This window comes from Lethenteron reissneri, chromosome 29 (genome assembly GCF_015708825.2).
Source record: "Lethenteron reissneri isolate LAM-NWPU_2019-01 chromosome 29, ASM1570882v1, whole genome shotgun sequence".
Lineage (NCBI taxonomy): Eukaryota > Metazoa > Chordata > Hyperoartia > Petromyzontiformes > Petromyzontidae > Lethenteron > Lethenteron reissneri.
The window spans coordinates 8,843,092-8,861,704 of record NC_083807.1 but is presented as its reverse complement, the minus strand read 5'-3'; the positions used below and the strand labels follow the sequence as shown (position 1 = coordinate 8,861,704).

The following is an 18,613-nucleotide window of genomic DNA, read 5'->3' as shown; positions in this document are numbered from 1 at the left end:
GTGCCGCGCGCCTCCTCGTCGATGCGCATCCGCGCGCTCCGTAGCCACCCACGGCATCACCAGCACCGCCAGCTCTCAGCGCTTCCTCGCTTCGTACTCCATGTGTGCCTTTCTTCCCTTCCCCCCCCCCCAGTGCCGCTCTTCTTCGTCCACTTCCAGCTGCGCGCATTTAAAAAAAAAGAAGCCGAAATGCCCCGCGCTTGTCAAACCGTGGGTGGGCTCTGCTTGCATGACGGACGCGACAGTTAATGAGTTTGTTTATTCGCGTATGTTATTTTCAGCTGTTGTTGTTGTTGTTGCTGGTTTTTGCACAATGCAGTGTACGTAGCTATATACATGCATGACAAATGAATGTGCATGTGTGTGTTTTGCTTTATATTAGAATTGGTCGTGTTTGAAGGGTACTTTGAGTGTGTATCGTGCGTTAACACGCTGGTTTAATTTTCTCAGATGTTTCTCGCACTCATGGAATGCATGTATTCACGCGCACATGATATAAATGTATCTGCGTCCATGTGAATGCAAACATGATCAATCTGTACATGTCAGCCGAATGTGTGCCTGGTCACGGTGAATGATGGAAACCGACACAACCATCACAAGATACAACTGCGATTATTAGTGCTATTAAAAAAACACACACATACAACGGGATTGATTGACGGTTGTTGGCCGTGCAGCTGCACTGACCACATCTGCGACGAAGCGTATCGCTGCTGTGGAAAAATCTCGTGCCGGCCACTCTCGCGCGGAGCGAGTGACATCGGCTGGCTTGCTCGCAGTTCTATTTTGATTTGCGGACAGCACAATTCATCACGATTTTTTTTTACTTTTACTCGCATCCCCGCTTTGTTTTGAAGCATAGCTTGCAAAGGCTTCGGCCGTGGCCTTAATTACCCCCGGTGACAAAATGTGAATCGGTTTAATAAAACAAAGGCGGACCGATGCCGTTGGTTGTGGCACAGATTGGGATGCGAGCCGCGCGGCTAATTATTTTGACGGAAGCGACCGTGCAGCCTCTATTGTCATGCGCGATTATTGACACTCGAAAAGGGAAATTGAATCCCCCCCCCCCCTTTTTCGCTCTCTCATTTATAATTCCTGCGCCCATCCTACTCTCGCCAGGACAATGCAATACATACTGACACGGTTTCAAGTGAGCTCCGTGTAAATCAGATGTGGAATTGTGTATGCCACGCAACTCATAGTCTGACTGACAACACGTCCGAAGTTAAATGCATTTAAAGTAATGATTTTCTGACCTGTTTTTTTTTAGGGGGGGGGGGGTTGGGTTTACTCAAGCAACACTTGGTTACAAGGAGAGCTGCTTTGAATGTGGCTATGATGCGCATTCTGCTTCAATTATGCGACGTGTTCCCATGTCCTCTGAACCGTGCAAGTGATAGTAGCAACGTGGCTCGTTAATTTCCAATCTGCGCGCCGTTTAATAGGCAGATGCATGGCGTAATTAGACCCCCCAAAAAAAAAGAAATGGGGGTGTGGGGCAATGATAAAGAATGCCATATCCCGCACGTGGAAGCAGTTACACTAATTCAAATGGACACATTCATTTGCCCACCCATTTACACCTATAACCTCTGCGTATTGTGGCGTGTGACAATTGCCTATGCGTGATGTGTACATGCGCAGATTTTGTCCGTGTGCACTCGCACAATCATTTTGCCATCTAATTCTTAGCTTCCAATTTTTTATTTGGCCTCTTCTGAAATTCTGATTGAATGCCCTTAACCTTTCCCTCTGACTTTAATTTGTGTTCTCGATGCTCAGAGAAGAGAACGTCATTTTTTGCGCGACTCTCTTCTCTCCCTAATTAGACACATGACCAAACGTCTGCCTCAAATTGCCATCGCGTGTGCAATATGCACTTATCTGCGCATTTTAATTATCAACGTTGACATTGTGTTTTAATAAATGCGGTCATCCTTGGGAATTGGAGCACAGGCAGAACCGAATTTGGTTATGGCCAGGAGGGTAATGCATCATCCACTGGAGGCGACACCATTGTCAGCAATAGTGCATGCAGTTGGAGCACACCAACCTGTGATGTCCGCATGTAGACATTTGAATGGCAAGAGGAATGATTTCTTAGTGGCGATAGTGTTGCTTGTTCACCCACACACATTTAGCATACCCAGCTGATAAGCAGGGGTAGGACAATGTATCAATCAATCAATGATGTTGATTCAAATGCTCCCGATATATGCGTGGAATTTTGTGTATAAGAATAGTTTTATTTATATATCATGCAGCCACTAGAGGCCCTAACATTCATCAAATCGTAATAAAGAATCGATTCTTGAATCAAATGACAACTTTGAAACCTGGAAGTTAATCAAATTGGTTATCGAATTGGGGTGAGTCATTCTAAGTGCTACTGATAACCTAACCATTGTGTAATAGACAGGGTTTGTACACGTCTCAATATTTAGCTTCGAGTAGAATTATATCCAGACCCAAATAGGAGGGGCTCATCTCCATTGGTGGACTTGAGCATGTGGTGTGAAAAAAACTCCACATTTCTATGGCATGAGATAATTTCCACATAAAATTTTACACAACACATCTATGCCTCTATATAAGGAACGATACAATAAGACTTCTCCACAGATCTGGCTGTCGCCTGATGAAGCTAGTTGTAATTACTGGCGAAACGTCGTACTCCGATGGTAAATGTTGTGGCTTGGCTCTCCGACAAACCGGTGTGCTGTACTAGTGACCAATTGGCACGTTCTGTTTACGTGACAACCCTTACTAGTTGGCTGTGTCGGGTGGTGGCGGGTTTTAACGACACATTTATCTATTTACGCAATCTAACCCAAAAACCTCTATTATGGATAAGATTTGAAGTTCGTTTAACCCAGCCGGTCACAGGAAGAAGGCTCCCCTTGACTCTGTTTCTGTCCAATTTGAAACAAAACTCGGCCATAGCGTTGGCCAAACAAGCAAATGTAGGACTTTTCCTAAAGCTTTCAAACTTCGAATGAATACATTAAGGACGATTGTCATAAGGGTTTAATTTCCCACTCAATATTATCCAAACAAATCGAGACTGGATTGGAGTAGGTATTTTTGGCATAGGGTACTACCACTACTGTTAGACTACAAGGTATGCTGATACCTAATTATTCTATATTTGCGTACCCTATTTTATTACATTCCTATGAACAGGTAAACATCACACAATAATGTAAGGTGGATGAGGTGTGCCACAGGAATTTCCTGAACAGTATTCTGGACTGTTCGGCTGAAATTAAGCACTGATTATGAGTGTTGAAGTAAATTCCCACTCAGCGGTGGTTTGAGATAGCCGTAGCTGGGAAATGACCTTCATGGTGTCTGTAAGCTGACCATATGGCTACGATGTTAACATCAATTACTGATTGAGGCTTTCTAAATTTATATCAGTCAGTGACTCAATGACTCAATTTACTCTGTTAACCATGGTATATAGCCATTAAAATAATCTCCTATATGAAAAAAAATCCTATTTAAGCCAATTTCTTTTTAATATAGATAATGGTGCCAGTCAACAATTTATTATTCTTTTTACATTAACTTGTTTGTAATGAAATCTTGATGAAGGCAAATATCAGGAATAAATTACGCATGCCCATTGTTTTGTCAGTAATTTATCAAATTCGCTATTCTTGAGGTTGACCGATGGTCAAGAATAGTGATGGAGTGACAGCCAAGGTACGGGATGCATCCTAGAGGGCCACCAACCGAGGAGATGGAGTGATTAAATTAGCTTGTGTTTAGGTGCTGGGTTAATTGTTCCATCACAGGTTAATGAGAGATGGCGACGGTTTGGGGAGGCTTTCTTCTCGCAGTGGGTTGATCATGGCTGCTGCTGCTGCTGATAATGATAAATAAATCAAACATGGATTTATTTAGCTATATTACTGCAGCATTAGAATGGTCTTCTCCTTCAGAATGGCATCACAGGATATTTATCATCAGCTTGACAGCAAGGCACCGCGATGTGACTGGGAAGACATTACTGCCGCAGAAATCGAACCGGGGAGGCCTTGCAAACTGACCCAGCAGCGCGCGTACCACGCGACGGGTGATTTAGTTGTCAAATTATAATTCACGAGCGTGCAAAAGGTACTCATTGTGTACCGAGTCAGACGCAACATAATACGCACCTGCTTGCAGAGATAACTTGATTAAGTACAGGCAAGGATATGATGTGCTGTTAGTCTAGAGTTATTTTTAGCTAATCGTGCCAACCATTTAATATAATCAGACATGGCACGTGTAAATATGTTTTTGTAATTCTCCAGTGATGGTATTTACTGAAAATCACATATAAATGAAAGTTCATTGTGATGCATTGAGACATAGCCCTACCGTTAATGCACCAATGGAATGTGTGATCGCAGATTGTTTCAATGACATGATCCACATTTAAAGGAATTGGGGTGTAAAATGTTTGCACTGAGGAATTTCAAATAGGATTTGCAACAGGTGGGTTTAGTTGCCTCAGATTATTCGCACATTGTAATTATCAGCGTAGAATAGCAGGAGGTCATTTCTTGACAAAGTGTTAAAGTGCCAAAGTACCTATTAAAGTGCAGGCCATGAGGTTTCATCAGGAACACCATATGAAGCCACTTGAACCTAAGGCAGCCATTATCACCACTGCATCATTGTGTTTCAGTGTGAATTACCAATGTGAGGATCGCATTTCATTGTTATCTATGTTTAACTGTATCTATTTATCTGTATGTGTGGGAGCAGTGGCGCAGTGGTTAGTGCACTGCGCTAAGAACCCGGCGACCCGAGTTAGATCACCACTCATGGCCAGTAACAGCGGCATCTATTTGAACTGGTCCTGGGCAGTTTGTCATCCATTTGCACTGGGGAGGAAAAAGGCATTCAGACATATACATGTATATATATACTATATAAATATGTATTGCTGACCAAACCTGACCTACACATTGTGTGCTTTGTTGGCCCAATAGGTGTTCACGAGTAATGCATTCTCATACAATCTCTGAGGCTGTCATCTCTGCATTAGCGCATTCACTCGTTCCAAAATAACTGGCATAGCAATTGTGCGGTGAATAGTATGCAAAAAAACACATGAGGCATGGCACCCAACGAGATAGGAATTTCCGCTCCGTGGGACAATACACGTTGACATTGGCAGATGCGGCCTCTATCTCACAGTGTGAATTGTTAAACGATACGTGAGCATTGCGTCCTGCATGATGCGGTATTTTCAACAACATTCTGCTCAGTACAATGGTGCAACGTTTTTTGAAGGTCGAGCATTGTTGTATCTCTGAGGAAAAAACTGGGCAAAAAAAATAGCTTTTATTTTCAATAATCAACCGAACTGCACCTCATGAGGTGAAGCGGTGGTCATAGCAGTTGCTGTGGACTCATTGTTCGAATCATTACCATGGCTAGCGTATGCATGTGTGCGTATGTTGAACTTCTTTCGCACTGTACGTAGCCATCTGTGCTAATCGGAGGTGCAAGGGAAGGACAACAAACGAAACAGAGTTTTACATTTAGCTGGATAGCTGAACCGGTTCTCAGCTCCCCCCTCCCACCCTTTACCATACTGATTATGATCCCCTTATATTTTGTCCGCCATATATTCGTTGCGTGCGGTTGCACTTCATTTTGCGCACGGTTGCACTTTATTTTGTGAGTCGGTGTTCGCCGCTGAGGTCATGACGACTGGTCTCTCCATTCTTGTTGTTCCATCGTCATATACTGTTTTAATTCTGTTGAAATTTACACATATGCCTACTTTATTGAGGGCAATAATAGCACGTGAAATAAATAAATACTGATTGATTGACCATCAGACACCGACCATGGTGTAGAAGTATGGTCAAACAATCCCCATGACACTGCATTGTAACGCCTTCATCCAGCAGTGGATGAACAAGGGGCTGTACATTGTTATTGTCGCTATGGAACTAATTATGTCAGACATACATACATAGCAGTGAAGTATGTCTAAAGGACATGGGACTGAATCGATTGCTGTCTCTAACGTGCAGAATGTTGCATGTACAGGGTGGCCACAAAACAAAGTCCCTTTACATGAAAAAAGATTATGTGCCTGTTCGAAACAGCTTCACGTGCTGCCCTCTATTCTCAGCACGCAGCTGGATTTGTGCCCAAGTTCTCCTTGACAGATTCTCCCAAGTGGATGGCTCCATAACTATAACAGTAGTTCTGCACGTGTTGTTGTTGTTAGGTTATGGGCTTTCGGGTGGCCACATCAGATGAGATCCTCTCCCAATCCACATTCTCCACTGAATTCCTGATTCAAATATTCCCGAATTACGACGGCAGAATACGGTGGTGAGCATGAATATGTCATGCAAAGGGACTTCATGGCCACGCTGTAAAATGTTTACCTTGTCAACATTGGCCGCCTTTGGGTAATTTGGTTTCCTCCCACAAGCAAAAAAATGCATGAAAAGGAACTGGCCAAATAGCCCCAGCTAGACCTTCCTGCAGAAATTGTCCTGAGACCCATTGCATCTTTCCTTGATAAACACATTTGTTTCCATTCACATTTCCCGCATTGTATTACATTCATGTAAAAAAAATAACTATTGCGCTACGGAAATGTATTGGAAAGTATAGATCCTTTTTAAATGGATGCGTGTTTGTTCATTCATATCAAAGTCAATGCATCTCCCTGTAGTGCACACCTCCATGGGTGGCCCCGAAGCCTTTGGTAGAAGCTCAACATTGATTTAGTGAAAGGCACTCTCGCCACAGGACAATCACTGTTGACTTTCCAAAGAGTGATATTTATTTTACCTACCCCATGCGGATGATGGGCCAAGTCATTTCCCAATCAGAACTCGCAACCTTCTGCTGCAAGGTGCAGCGCTCTAACCACCCTGTCACCCAGGCAAATTCACCTACATAACAACACACCGGTTCTTTATAACCAATGCTGTAGTGTGGGACAGCATTTTATGTTTTACAGAAGCAATCAGAGTCCCAGAGGATGGTCATTTATCTGCCAAGGAAATCTACAAAGTTGAATAATTATTTTTTTGTCTGTAACATTGTTTCAAGTGACATTGGTTGTACTTAGCCTTCAAAACGGAGTGCTTGCTTTTTCAGCACACTGTCACATTAATCTATTGATGCAATGATAACTTTATTTCATGTTACATGCTATTCTGTTTTTTTTACTCTCCATTGGCCAGTGTTCCACTACGATTTGATTTTTGGAAATTGCAAGGCATTCTGTTCTCTGAATAAAACATTTATGGTGTGGTTGATGTGTGGGGATGAGGGGAAGGAATTCCATTACAGACGTTAGTCCACTTTGCCCACAGAAATGCTGCACTGCCTAAAAAGGCCACTACATTTCAGTGCAATGGAAAGTATAACGTGGATGTTTTCTTGTTGCTCAGAAAGTGTCTACGAGTCTGCTAATGGTGTTCAACTCTCCTCTTTGTTCACAACAGAACACGGATCGCCTCGGCATGTCTTCGGTCAGCCTCGCAGTGGGATGCATCATCTCATCCCTGGCCCTTTCCTTCTTAATTGTTGTTTATTTAATATTCTGGAGGTAAACGATATTCAAACACTCGAGTGCATTGCCTTTTAAGGGCTCACGATAAAACACTGGGACGAATAAGCAGGCTTTTATGGATTGGTGTGTTGATCAAAAGTCAGAGTGAATGCTTGCTTAGGCGGGCGTGGTACTCGTCTCCACCGTCGGTTCTGGGCAAGCTGTATGAATTCTACATGCCTATGCTGGGGGACTGGTTTCTCTATATGACGACCATGTAGGCTTCCCACAAAGTCTCATTCATTTTTATTGACTCGAAGCGACTGCAAGTCGGGAGCTCTGGCCGCAGCGCCACCGTTGATGTGCCACATTATTTCACGGGGTGTGCAGATTTCGACAGTGGCAGGAAATAAAATAAAAAATCCGTTTCCCTTCAAATGTCACGAGCTTAAATTTTGCTCGAGTGTTAAGAAGCAAAAATAAATAAGTAAATGTCATGACATTTCAGACGAACGTTGTAAAACGAAGGGCAAAGCCCATATCAAAAGAGTTGGTGACCCATGTCCAAATGACGACTGAATGTTGCGCATTCACAGTGAAGTTCCTGAGTCAGGTGGACATTCCACATTCCAATATCAGGGACCAATCTCTACACAGAAAAAAAAAACTGGTAACTTCTCACAGAGAGGGTATATGCTGTTGAAGAACATTCATAATAAAGGTTTTTGGTTTAGATCGCGTTATTTATAAATAATGCGATATTTATAAATAATGCGATCTAACCCAAAAACTTTAATTATTTATAATTAACGCGATCTAACCCAAAAAACATTATTATAAATAATATTGGTCGCGAAAGCCTACATGTTAAACTTTTGAAGAACATGTTAACATCATAGAGTATACAGCACATATACATGAACACACGTGCTCTTCATGCATAAAAGAGGCAGTCAAATTGCCTGAATTTTTATTTTTAAGTACACGGACTCTCAACCGTATTGATTTACTTTTGCTGTAACAGCCCTAGGCAGCCATGCACCTAGTCCATGATGTTATTAGCACAACAGATGTGACTTCAAAAGAAGCATATCACTGGTTGTATGACTTTTATTTATGTCAAAACCTTTTCATTACGTCTAGTATAGATTTATACACACTCACACATATGCATGAATGCATACACACATGCGCACACACGCAATCATACTTCGTTTTTTAAAGCACAAATACTCAAGGTAAATTATGCCTTCCAAGATTTTCTCCTGACCCTCACGATATTTTATATGGGCCATTATCAGCGGTTATGTATACAGTAATTTCATTTTGTTCAGGCTGTGGTATTGAGCCTGCCACCCTATATGGGACTTCTACGTGAATGATTACTCCAGAGTCCCATCTGGTTTTACCCCGCACGGTTGCAATTTGCAGCCCGAGTGGGCTACAGATGGGCCATGTGGACTCGCGCATAAAAAAAAAAACAGGCACAATTTTGCCTAAAAATTACACGCCATGCATTCTTGTCCTCAAAATATTGCCTTCGTGTTTTTAATGAACACCGAGCTGTGGTTTAATTTAGAAAAAAACAAGTTGGTTAGATTCGGTTTGTGAAATATTAAAACGACGCCTGTTTTAATTAAATGTGTACAGATGCTTACCATGTTGTTGTTTTTTGCCAGGGCTATCAAGTCTGACAGATCAGTCATCCTGATCAATTTCTGCTTCTCCATAATTGCTTCCAACATACTTATTGTTGTGGGGCAAACACAGATGCAAAACAAGGTAAATAACACTAAATCTCTAATTGCATGACAGTATAACTGAATGTGCATAACTCGGATGTATTATTTCAGCATTTAGGAACGCATTTCAATATTCACATTAGCACGAATATATCTGTTAATGTGCGATGAAACCCTCGTGTTTCAAATATCAATTTTAGCTAATGAGCTTTTAGAGGGCACCTGGAGTGCTCCTTGTTTTGGTATTGCGTCAGCTTTCTTGTACACAAGAAAAAAATCTATTGCATTTACGTGCTGTGATTTAAATTGCAGGCGTAGGTGGCTTGGTAATTATATTTTGGTGATCCAGTGATCAATTTCGGCATCTGTTCATGGTCAGCCCCTCTTATTAGGACAGACTCAATGTGAAATGGTCACATGCAACTGCAAGCATAGACAACGAATTGTTACAGACATCGCCCATGGCATTCACCCACTTGTGTGCCAGCAGCACTTTCTTCTAAGTGCCTGTGAATGCGTGTTCCTTTGTCCTTGTGTCCTTATAAATTTAAACAAAGCAAAAAAGACACGCATGTGAGGCTACTTGCTCACTCTTTTCAACCCACGATACACAATTGAGTCACGAATCCACCAGCATACTGTGTGCAGGTCTTTCTCAATGAACAGATGTCTCTGTCCATTCTTCAACAAGCTTCGTGGCAGTGCGTTGGTGGCCCTGGGTCAGCAGCAGAAATTCCACATTCCTATGACAGGGGCCAGTCACTAAAGCTACTGTTGAATTCCCACAAAGTGATACTAATTTTAATACACCCAGAGGGACAGGATTCGAACTCGCAGCTTTGCGAGTGGTGATTTAACTGCAGCATCACTCGGCCATGTTCATGATAATGTACTGGATTTAAAGCCCATTGTACATTATGCAAGTTTATTTTTTTTATAATCATATAAAACCTGGAACATGCCTGCAGGTGTAACAGTCTTCATATATGGACAAAACTTTAATGCGTCCCTGTAAACAAGCGTTTTTTAGGTTTAACACTGCACTTAAAAAGCAGGTAGATGTGGTAAAATTCGTTCGCCAGGCCAAAGGATAACAATTCTTTTGGCCTCAGGAAATTTACAACAAATATCCTCTCAGGCACATAATCGTTGCTGCACTCGTAATGGTCACTGTTTTCTCTTGAAATTGGCCATTTTGGAAGAGGCAAAGACAATGCGTGCTGGTCTCATCATGTGCATCACGGCCCATTGTGACGGGCATTCACAGCAAACCATATCTTTACAAGAATGCCCTGACTTTAGTTATTTTGGCCAGATTATTTCGTCAGTGAGCCCAGCGTAGTGAAAATTAAGTCATAGCTTTCCATCTACAGCTGCCATAACCTCAGCCAGCTGCCGCATGCGTGTGTGCTCGTGAGTGTGTGCATAAGGGCGTGTACGCACTATGAACCTGGTAACCTGGGTTCAATCCCCAACCACACCTAACATCAGTGGTGAATATGTGAATCCGTCCTGGGACCACCTAAGTCAACTCGCTCATATATGAGTATATATATGAGTATCTGGTGCGTTTAGCACCAGGTACTCAGCACTAGAAAAACAAAGGTGTGGCCAGTTACGATGATAACCATAATAATCCTCCCATTTGCTGTGCCAGCCTTAATATTGCTCAAAAACAGCACTTGTCTCAACAGTCTGTGAAAGACTACCCAGGGGATCTTTATATGTTTTGTTTGTTTCCTGTATGTATGTATGCGCGTATCTTTTTATGCAAGCATGTGCGTGTTTGTGAGCAGACACATGCGTGCTTGTGCACCTGCGTCCTTCATGTGTGCGCTTGGTTGTGCATGCATGCGTGCGTGTTAGCGCGTGCAACGCTGAGACAGACGGAGAGAGACAGATTATGCCTGAGCTCCCAGAGTGGCGCTGAGGTCAAGACCAAAAAAAAGAAAAACACAAAATGGCTGCATGCCTCAGAACAGAGAGCACTTACACGGACAGAGAGATGAGCGAGGGAGAGAATAGAGGGGCGATGAAAGTGCTGCCTCAGCTGCCCTGCGTGTCCTTTCCGACAGGTAGCCTGTGCCATCATCGCCGGGCTCCTGCATTTCTTCTTCTTGGCCTCGTTCTGCTGGGTGCTGACCGAGGCATGGCAGTCCTACATGGCCGTCATCGGCCGTCTTCGGCACAAGATCGTCCGCAAACGCTTCCTCTGCCTCGGCTGGGGTACGGTGTGGTCAGGCCTCCATCCAGCAGTGGATTGAGAAAGGCCTCTTGGTTATTTTCATCTTACCGTATAAAGATGTATATATGTATATATCGTGCCTTTGTCCGAGGTGCCTCACAATGATTATAAAATAGTTCGTTTGATGATAGTGGTTAAAATAAAGTGTGGGGTTATTAAAAGTGGTGTAGCTCTGGTTACAGTAAGGAGGACAGGTAGGTGTGGGTAAGGAGGGGTATGAGTAGTATTTGGGGTAGTGACAGGGGTTATGGTGGTGATTGGGGTAGTGACAGGGGTTGGGGTAGTGATTGGGGTAGTGATAGGGGTTGGGGTAGTGACAGGGGTTGGGGTAGTGATGGATTGTGGTAGTGATTTGAGTAGAGGCAGTGATAGGGGTTGGACTGGTGATAAGGTAGTCTGGTGGATGATAGGTGTTGGGGTCGGCCTGGTTGTATTTGGTAGGTGGGGGCAGGGAGTAGTAGGTTTGGCAAGGGAGAAGAGTGTGTGGTTATTTTAAGGGAGGAACGGAAGCAGGTCAGTGAAGACGATTGTTTAATATTACCGTTATCACAGGCTGATCCATTGATAGATACCACACTGATATCTCATGAGCCCGGGCTTGTGCAGTAGTACCTGATTGGATGCAAGAGCTGTCTGTGAGTTGGACCGGCCCCAGTAGAATAATTGTGAGGCCCTCGGAAACCTGTCAACCCATACAGGGGAATTGAGTAAAAAGAAATGTAGATTTTTGTTGTGTTTCTCCTTTGTGATGGGACTTTGTAGGATGAACGTTGAGATGTATTATAAGGGCACGGGGTGACCAATAAGGTCTGAATTGGTCTGTAATAAGGGGTTGACAGGTATGCCCCCACATCGACCGACACAATCCCCCCCCCCCCCCATGGCTTGATTTCATTCGGTGGGCTGGCATGAAAAGTCACGTATGTGTGTGTGCTCGCGACAAAACTGCAGGATATCAATGACCTCAGCTAACACATCATTGATTTGTTGTGAGCAAAATTGTGCCGACTATGTATTATGAAGTGTGTCATGAGAGCGTTATAATATTTAGCAAGAGACGTGCAAGAGTCTTGGGCATGAAATAATGCATCCTCTTTAATTGCTCCCCATTATTTTAGTGAAGTATCATGAATCACGTGCTGTATATATGTTTTATTACAGAAACATACACACACTTTCGTGAGAATATGTATCACTGCTCATGGCACCTGCATAAACATTGTGTGAGAATTCATTATTTTACAATTCATTCAAAATATTTGCTAATTATCTGTCAATGTTACATTTCGGCTAATGGACTAAACCAACTTGAATAAATTAAACAACAAATTATCATTTATGTAAGCTACACAGTAAAACCTGGACAAAGGAGAATTGATTCTTGAATTAAATCATGACCCCAAATCCTGACGATTCATTAAATTGCTTTATACTTAATATCACAGCTTAATTTTTCATTAAATATGTTCTGGGGCCCCCAGATCATAAGACCCTAGACATTACCCTTCCTCGTACAAGGGGTTGGCAAGAAAACACTTTCTGGAGCTCAAGCCCAGAGAGCTCATGTTTAAATTAAACCCTGATTAGTGTACATACATTTATGCATTTATGTAAGACATGAACACAGAGACTGAATTGACATAGAAATCAATGCTTCTTCTTTCATATGCTTGACCTTGGTAATGATGTTTTTTGCTGTCTATTCCCCTTGAAATGCAACGCACTTGATCAATCGGTGATCCCCACCCAGGATAACTTTTTGTCCCACTCCCTGAAACCACTTGGTCATGGCCACACTTTGGTGCATTATCCACAGAATAATCCCTTTCCACACAGTCCATTCGTTAGCCGTTGTAAATACATAGAAGTTTCTGGGAATGAGATCTGCGAGTGTATGGGCTTTCTCCAGATTTCTCTGGATGTTATATAAATGATAAAAAATGCCGTGACAAAATAAACAAAGGTTGATTTCAAACATATATTAAAAGTGCAAATTAATATCTTACTATGGCATTTCATAATACGGTATTTATTTGTACATGTGTATTGACTCAACATTTCTATGTATGTATGTTGAACTTCTTTTGCACCATATGTGGTCAAACGTGCTAATCCTTGTAGCGCCACTCATTATATTCCAGCCATGGATATTTCAATAACCCATCATGTGATGCAATTGAATGTAAAAACAAAAATCGAAGGTGTTGGGAGCGGAGCTCTAGAACATATCTCCCATCACCTGGTCAGAGTCCTGGGGGGATTTGAGGTTTTGGCGGTGGTGATGGGGGGGGGGGGGCTGAAACAACAGCCTGCGGAGAATGCTCCCTACTATACAGGTGACACTGATATCCCCCATCAACAACCAAGGCTCGCTCGCTTCTTTGAATCCTGTATTATTTTATATTTATCGAGCGCCTTCACTCACGGTGCTTGACATAATTGAAAGAGAGAAAAAAAACTGTGACAGATTCGAATGATTTAGATGGCAGGAGTGTGCAAGGATTGAGGAATAAGTGACCGCGATAGAGATCTAAAAGGGTAGGGAATGGACAGGAAGCAGCAATCATCGCCCCCTACTGGAAGACTAATGCCCGCTTGCAAGCCAGGTGCTGAGTAACTTTGTGCCACACAGGAACAGCTGCCACTTGGGGTGCCGATTCATATGTTCGTGATGTAAGTTACTTATCGTATGTAACCACTATGAAATGTCTCCGGCGTATGAAAAATATATTATTGTTACGGACAAAGCCAAGGCTACGTGAGTGTATTGATGATCAAACGATCCTCCGCCAATGATGGAAGTCTCACAGTCTGAAGGTAGTGGCCAGCTTTACTCATAGGTTATGACAGCTAAAGTCCACCAATCTCTCAGACAATTTCTCTCACTCTAAACCATATTCTTCTTCATTCAAGGCGATCGATTTGCCTCAAAGATCAAGATATTATTTTATTTGTGCAGCAGGAAAGGCTCCTGTTATGTTCGCTCATCCTGTTAGTTACAGTGTCAGATTTATACAGAAGAAACACGTAGTTTACCATACATAACTGTCATCCGTTTAATAACATGCAACTATACACGTGAACAGTTGTGCTTCTGTATGTTTCTAACAAAAGCTGCTATGCCTATTTGCTTTCACAAACTAAAACGGTACTTTAAAAAAAATAGTCCTATATGTGATGCAACATATAATTCCTAAATATGTAATCTCCCCAAACCAATTTGAGGAAAATGACGTGAGTATATGCATGTGTGCCACAGTTGAATATGCCACTAATGGCGTTTATTTTTAATCCGAAACAATTATTCCCCTTTACACTCAATCACAGCATCTGCTGAACATACTTTATCTGGGGGATACTGCAGCCTACGGACATTTTCAACATTGCTCAGCTTATCAGCTTTTTTAATGCAGTGTTTGCAGCAATTGCCTGGTGTAAATTGAATGTGAATTAATCAGAACCCCACTCAGCCCTGGGACGTGAAGTTGCCTCATCATTTAGCCGTACTGGCCGTATGTACTTCACTGTTATTTGCAGACGTGTCTGAGACTAACAGCCTTCTGCAAACTTGAATCTCTTTTAGCTCCTACCATGTCTGTGTGCCGCGGTGGCGAGATGTTGTCTCCCTCGCCTAGTATGCAAGAGGTTGTGGGTTCGATCCCGACCCTGACGCCTGCTGCTGTATATTTGGAGTTTGCATGTTCTCCCCGTGGTCGCGTGGATTTTTCTCCCGGTCTCGTTTTTCCCTCCAAATTTAGAAACATCCATGTAGAGTATTTTGATGCTGTAAATTTTCACATGGTAAGCCACTGCGCTGAGCTATCATTTGTAACCAAGCTTCTTCTGAAAAAGAGATGTATAGCTCAGTGAGCTCTACCTGGTAATTTCATATATATAATCTTGATTTGAAGCTTTCGTGACTACAGGAATCCATACTCTTTGGTTCTTTCGGTAAAGTCACGTAGGTATAAAATAAAATAGATCACGACGTTCCGGGCGCAACACAAGCGCCCGAAACGTCGTGATCTATTTTATTCATATATATATAGTTTATTAAGTGCATCTGTGCGTGCAGCATTAGTTGCAATTTAATAGGAGAGGGCACTTGGCTTTTCAGCCACAATCATTAGAATCAGTCAGACTCTGTATTGAGACTGGAATAATCCGATGACATATGAAGCTCTTGTTCACAGATTTCCGGTAGGTAGAGTTGTCATCTCACACGTGTACGTGGCATGTGTACAAAAGTAGTCGTCATGCCGTGGAACATTGCTTGGCTTTAAGCTTGTAAGCACTCAATGTCCAAATGGACATTTTTAAAATTAATTCGTCCCCTATTTGTGACACTGTCGGTTATTAATGTTCCCAGGTCCAGCGCAATGTTTGAAGAAGTTGTACCCAGCTCACAGAGAGCATAGCGATGTTAAACTCAAGTGAACTGCACCACTGTGTACCGTGGGAGGAGATTATCTTCACAGCTTGACCGCCGCTCCAAATATTAAACGGGGACGCAGCACGGCAACCGACCAATGCCTGCAATGGCATATAACTCTCATCTACATTCAGATTTAGTCACAGTATATATATTTTTTATGTATGCTGAGGAATCTATTTGATTAATTCTGCAGAGATAACCGTTCATAATATTACATACGAATACACTATGTAACACACTTCTTGTGCATGAGTAGTAAGTGTTATTTCGTAACTGCTTATGCCTAATAAGTATAGAAAATTTATATTATTCCCCACAAACTTAGCTTTTGTGACCAGGACAGTAATATTTAGAAATTTACCAATTTTCAATCAGAAAACGATGAATTTGTGTCTTTTCGTTGACATAAAAAAAATCTACTAAAGCAGTACAAAAATTTAAACAAAATATTTGGGAGTAGTTTTTAGAGATTTACGATTATACTGTAAATCACTTTCACAAATCAGCCCCCAAATGTAGTCTCCCATCATGTTCTCGTTATAATATCCTTGGTAGCGGCATTCAAAGGACCAGTATATCCTGGTGGAAGCGCTCGCCTTGCTCCTCCGAGTACGCTCCCATGTTTTCCTTGAATTTATCAAGATGAGCATCCAGGATATGGACTTTGAGGGACATCCTACAGCCCATTGTGCCATAGTTCTTCACCAGATTCTCAACCAGCTCCACGTAGTTTTCGACCATGTGATTGCCCAAGAAGCAACTAACCACTGCGACAAAGCTGTCCCAAGCTGCTTTCTCCTTACTAGTGAGCTTCGTGGGGAATTCATTGCACTCCAGGATATTCTTTATCTATGGTCGGACGAAGACAGTGGCTTTGACCTTTGCCTCAGACAGCTTAGGGAATAAGTCTTGAAGGTACTTGAAGGCTGCCGACTCCTTATCTACAGCTCTGACATAAGGCCCAACTTGATGTGCAGTGGTGGCTTCAGCACCTTCTGGGGGTCCACCAGTGGCTCCCACTTGACGTTGTTCCTCCCCACAGAGAACTCGGTCCGCTGTCGCCAGTCCCACCTGTGGTAGTGCACCTTGGTGTCCCTGCTGTCCCAAAGTCAAAGATAGCAGGGAAACTTGGTAAAACCGCCTTGGAGACCCATCAGGAATGCCACCATTTTGAAGTCTCCGATGACCTCCCAGCCGTACTCATCATACTTCAAGACGTCAGGCAAGGTCTTGATGCTGTTGTAATCCTCTTTGAGGTGCGCCGAGTGAACCAGGGGAAGAGATGGGTACTTGTTACCATTATGGAACAGCACGCTTTGAGGCTCCTGGATGAGCTGTCAATGAAGAGACGCCACTCATTCTGGTTACAGGCGATTCCGATTGCCTCGAACAAACTGGTCACATTTTGGCAGAAGTAGAGCCCATCTTGACGTGTGAAGAAGCTGCAAAAAGGTTGGTGATGCTTCCTCTGATCTGCGACTTGCACACTTTCATCCAACAAGTTCTGATGCTTGAGCCTGGACGTCAAAAGCTCGGCATTGGACTTGGTGAGATCAAGATCTCTGATCAAGTCGTTGAGGTCTTTTTGGTTGGGATAGTATGGGTTTCTCTCCTCAGCTCCACCTTCTGAAATTGTCATCTGGATCTACAACGTCTTTCTCTCTCTCTGACTTGCTGCTCTCTTCGAAAGATGTCTGCTCTCTCTCCGGAGGAGTGGGTACGTGGAGTTCATGGCAATGTGGCACCAGGGTGATGGATGAAGGAAGGACCAGATGCGTGATAGCAGGTGCATTCTTACCAGTCCGACGTTTGGAAGGGTCCACCACGCAGATGTCGCAGTTGCTTGAGTGGTCAGTAGGATCCCACCAAATTCTTGGGATAGCGAACTTCATGGCTCTCTTTTCCCCTCTCTACCATCCTACAAAAATACATTTATTTCACCCATGACTAATGTGTAAGAGATTCTCGCAACATTTTTTCATACATGATATATATACATATTTTTTCAATAACATTGAAAATTGTTAAACATTTTAAAATGAAAACTTTTACAATTTTAAACATTTTAACACAAAAAGAAAGTTCCAAGCAACAATTGTCCATCTTACCTTCCAGAGTTTTTTTTGCATTGCTCGCAGGTGAAATAAGAAGCCCAGGGTTTGTCTGGATCCCTGACAGGCATGCTGAAATATGCCTTGTAGGCCTCACACATCTTAGCAGATGCTTCCATAGAGTACTTTTTCGCTCTTGTCTTCATAAATTGGCCGTAGACATAGCAAAATGCGTCTGCCGGATGCTTGCAGCCTCTTGATGCCATCTCAGAAAAATGCAGATATGTATCCACTTAGGCAGCTGGAACTAAACTGAACTGATGGGCTTAAGGCCCCTGTATTTATACTCCTAATTATATTACTGGAAAGTTTCAGAATGTTCTAGAAGTTACTCCAAGTTTACTCAGCACTGAATCTATCTGGAATGTTCTGGAAAATAGAAATAAAATAAAAATATCAATGTCTTGGTCACAAAAGCAAAGTTTGTGGGGAATAATAGTCATTTTCTGTACTTTTGAGGCATAAGCAATTAGGAAATAACAACACTTACTACCCATGATTTTTTTTAATTGTTACACAGTGATATTAAACAAAAAAGTTGACGTGCCT

The 18,613-nt window shown here is 42.5% G+C and overlaps 1 protein-coding gene and 1 long non-coding RNA gene across 12 annotated transcripts in view; one reads left to right on the top strand and one right to left on the bottom strand.

Moving 5' to 3' along the window:
- LOC133349224 (adhesion G protein-coupled receptor B1-like) overlaps nucleotides 1-18,613 on the top strand; it is a 143,857-nt gene that overhangs the window by 100,434 nt on the left and 24,810 nt on the right. For all 10 annotated transcript variants that reach the window (XM_061562544.1, XM_061562535.1, XM_061562539.1 and 7 more), the window contains exons 19-21: nucleotides 7,485-7,588; nucleotides 9,211-9,313; nucleotides 11,349-11,499. In XM_061562544.1, coding sequence (XP_061418528.1) covers nucleotides 7,485-7,588; nucleotides 9,211-9,313; nucleotides 11,349-11,499 — 358 coding nt within the window. The remainder of the gene's footprint in view (nucleotides 1-7,484; nucleotides 7,589-9,210; nucleotides 9,314-11,348; nucleotides 11,500-18,613) is intronic.
- LOC133349225 (uncharacterized) lies at nucleotides 23-18,201 on the bottom strand. Of its 2 annotated transcripts, XR_009755919.1 has the most exons (4): nucleotides 18,062-18,201; nucleotides 17,752-17,871; nucleotides 16,946-17,287; nucleotides 23-159 (listed from the first exon to the last, which is right to left on the bottom strand). It is a non-coding gene; the product is annotated as an uncharacterized LOC133349225 (long non-coding RNA). The 2 variants fall into 2 exon arrangements; XR_009755920.1 differs by lacking the exon at nucleotides 16,946-17,287 and having other exon boundaries at nucleotides 69-159.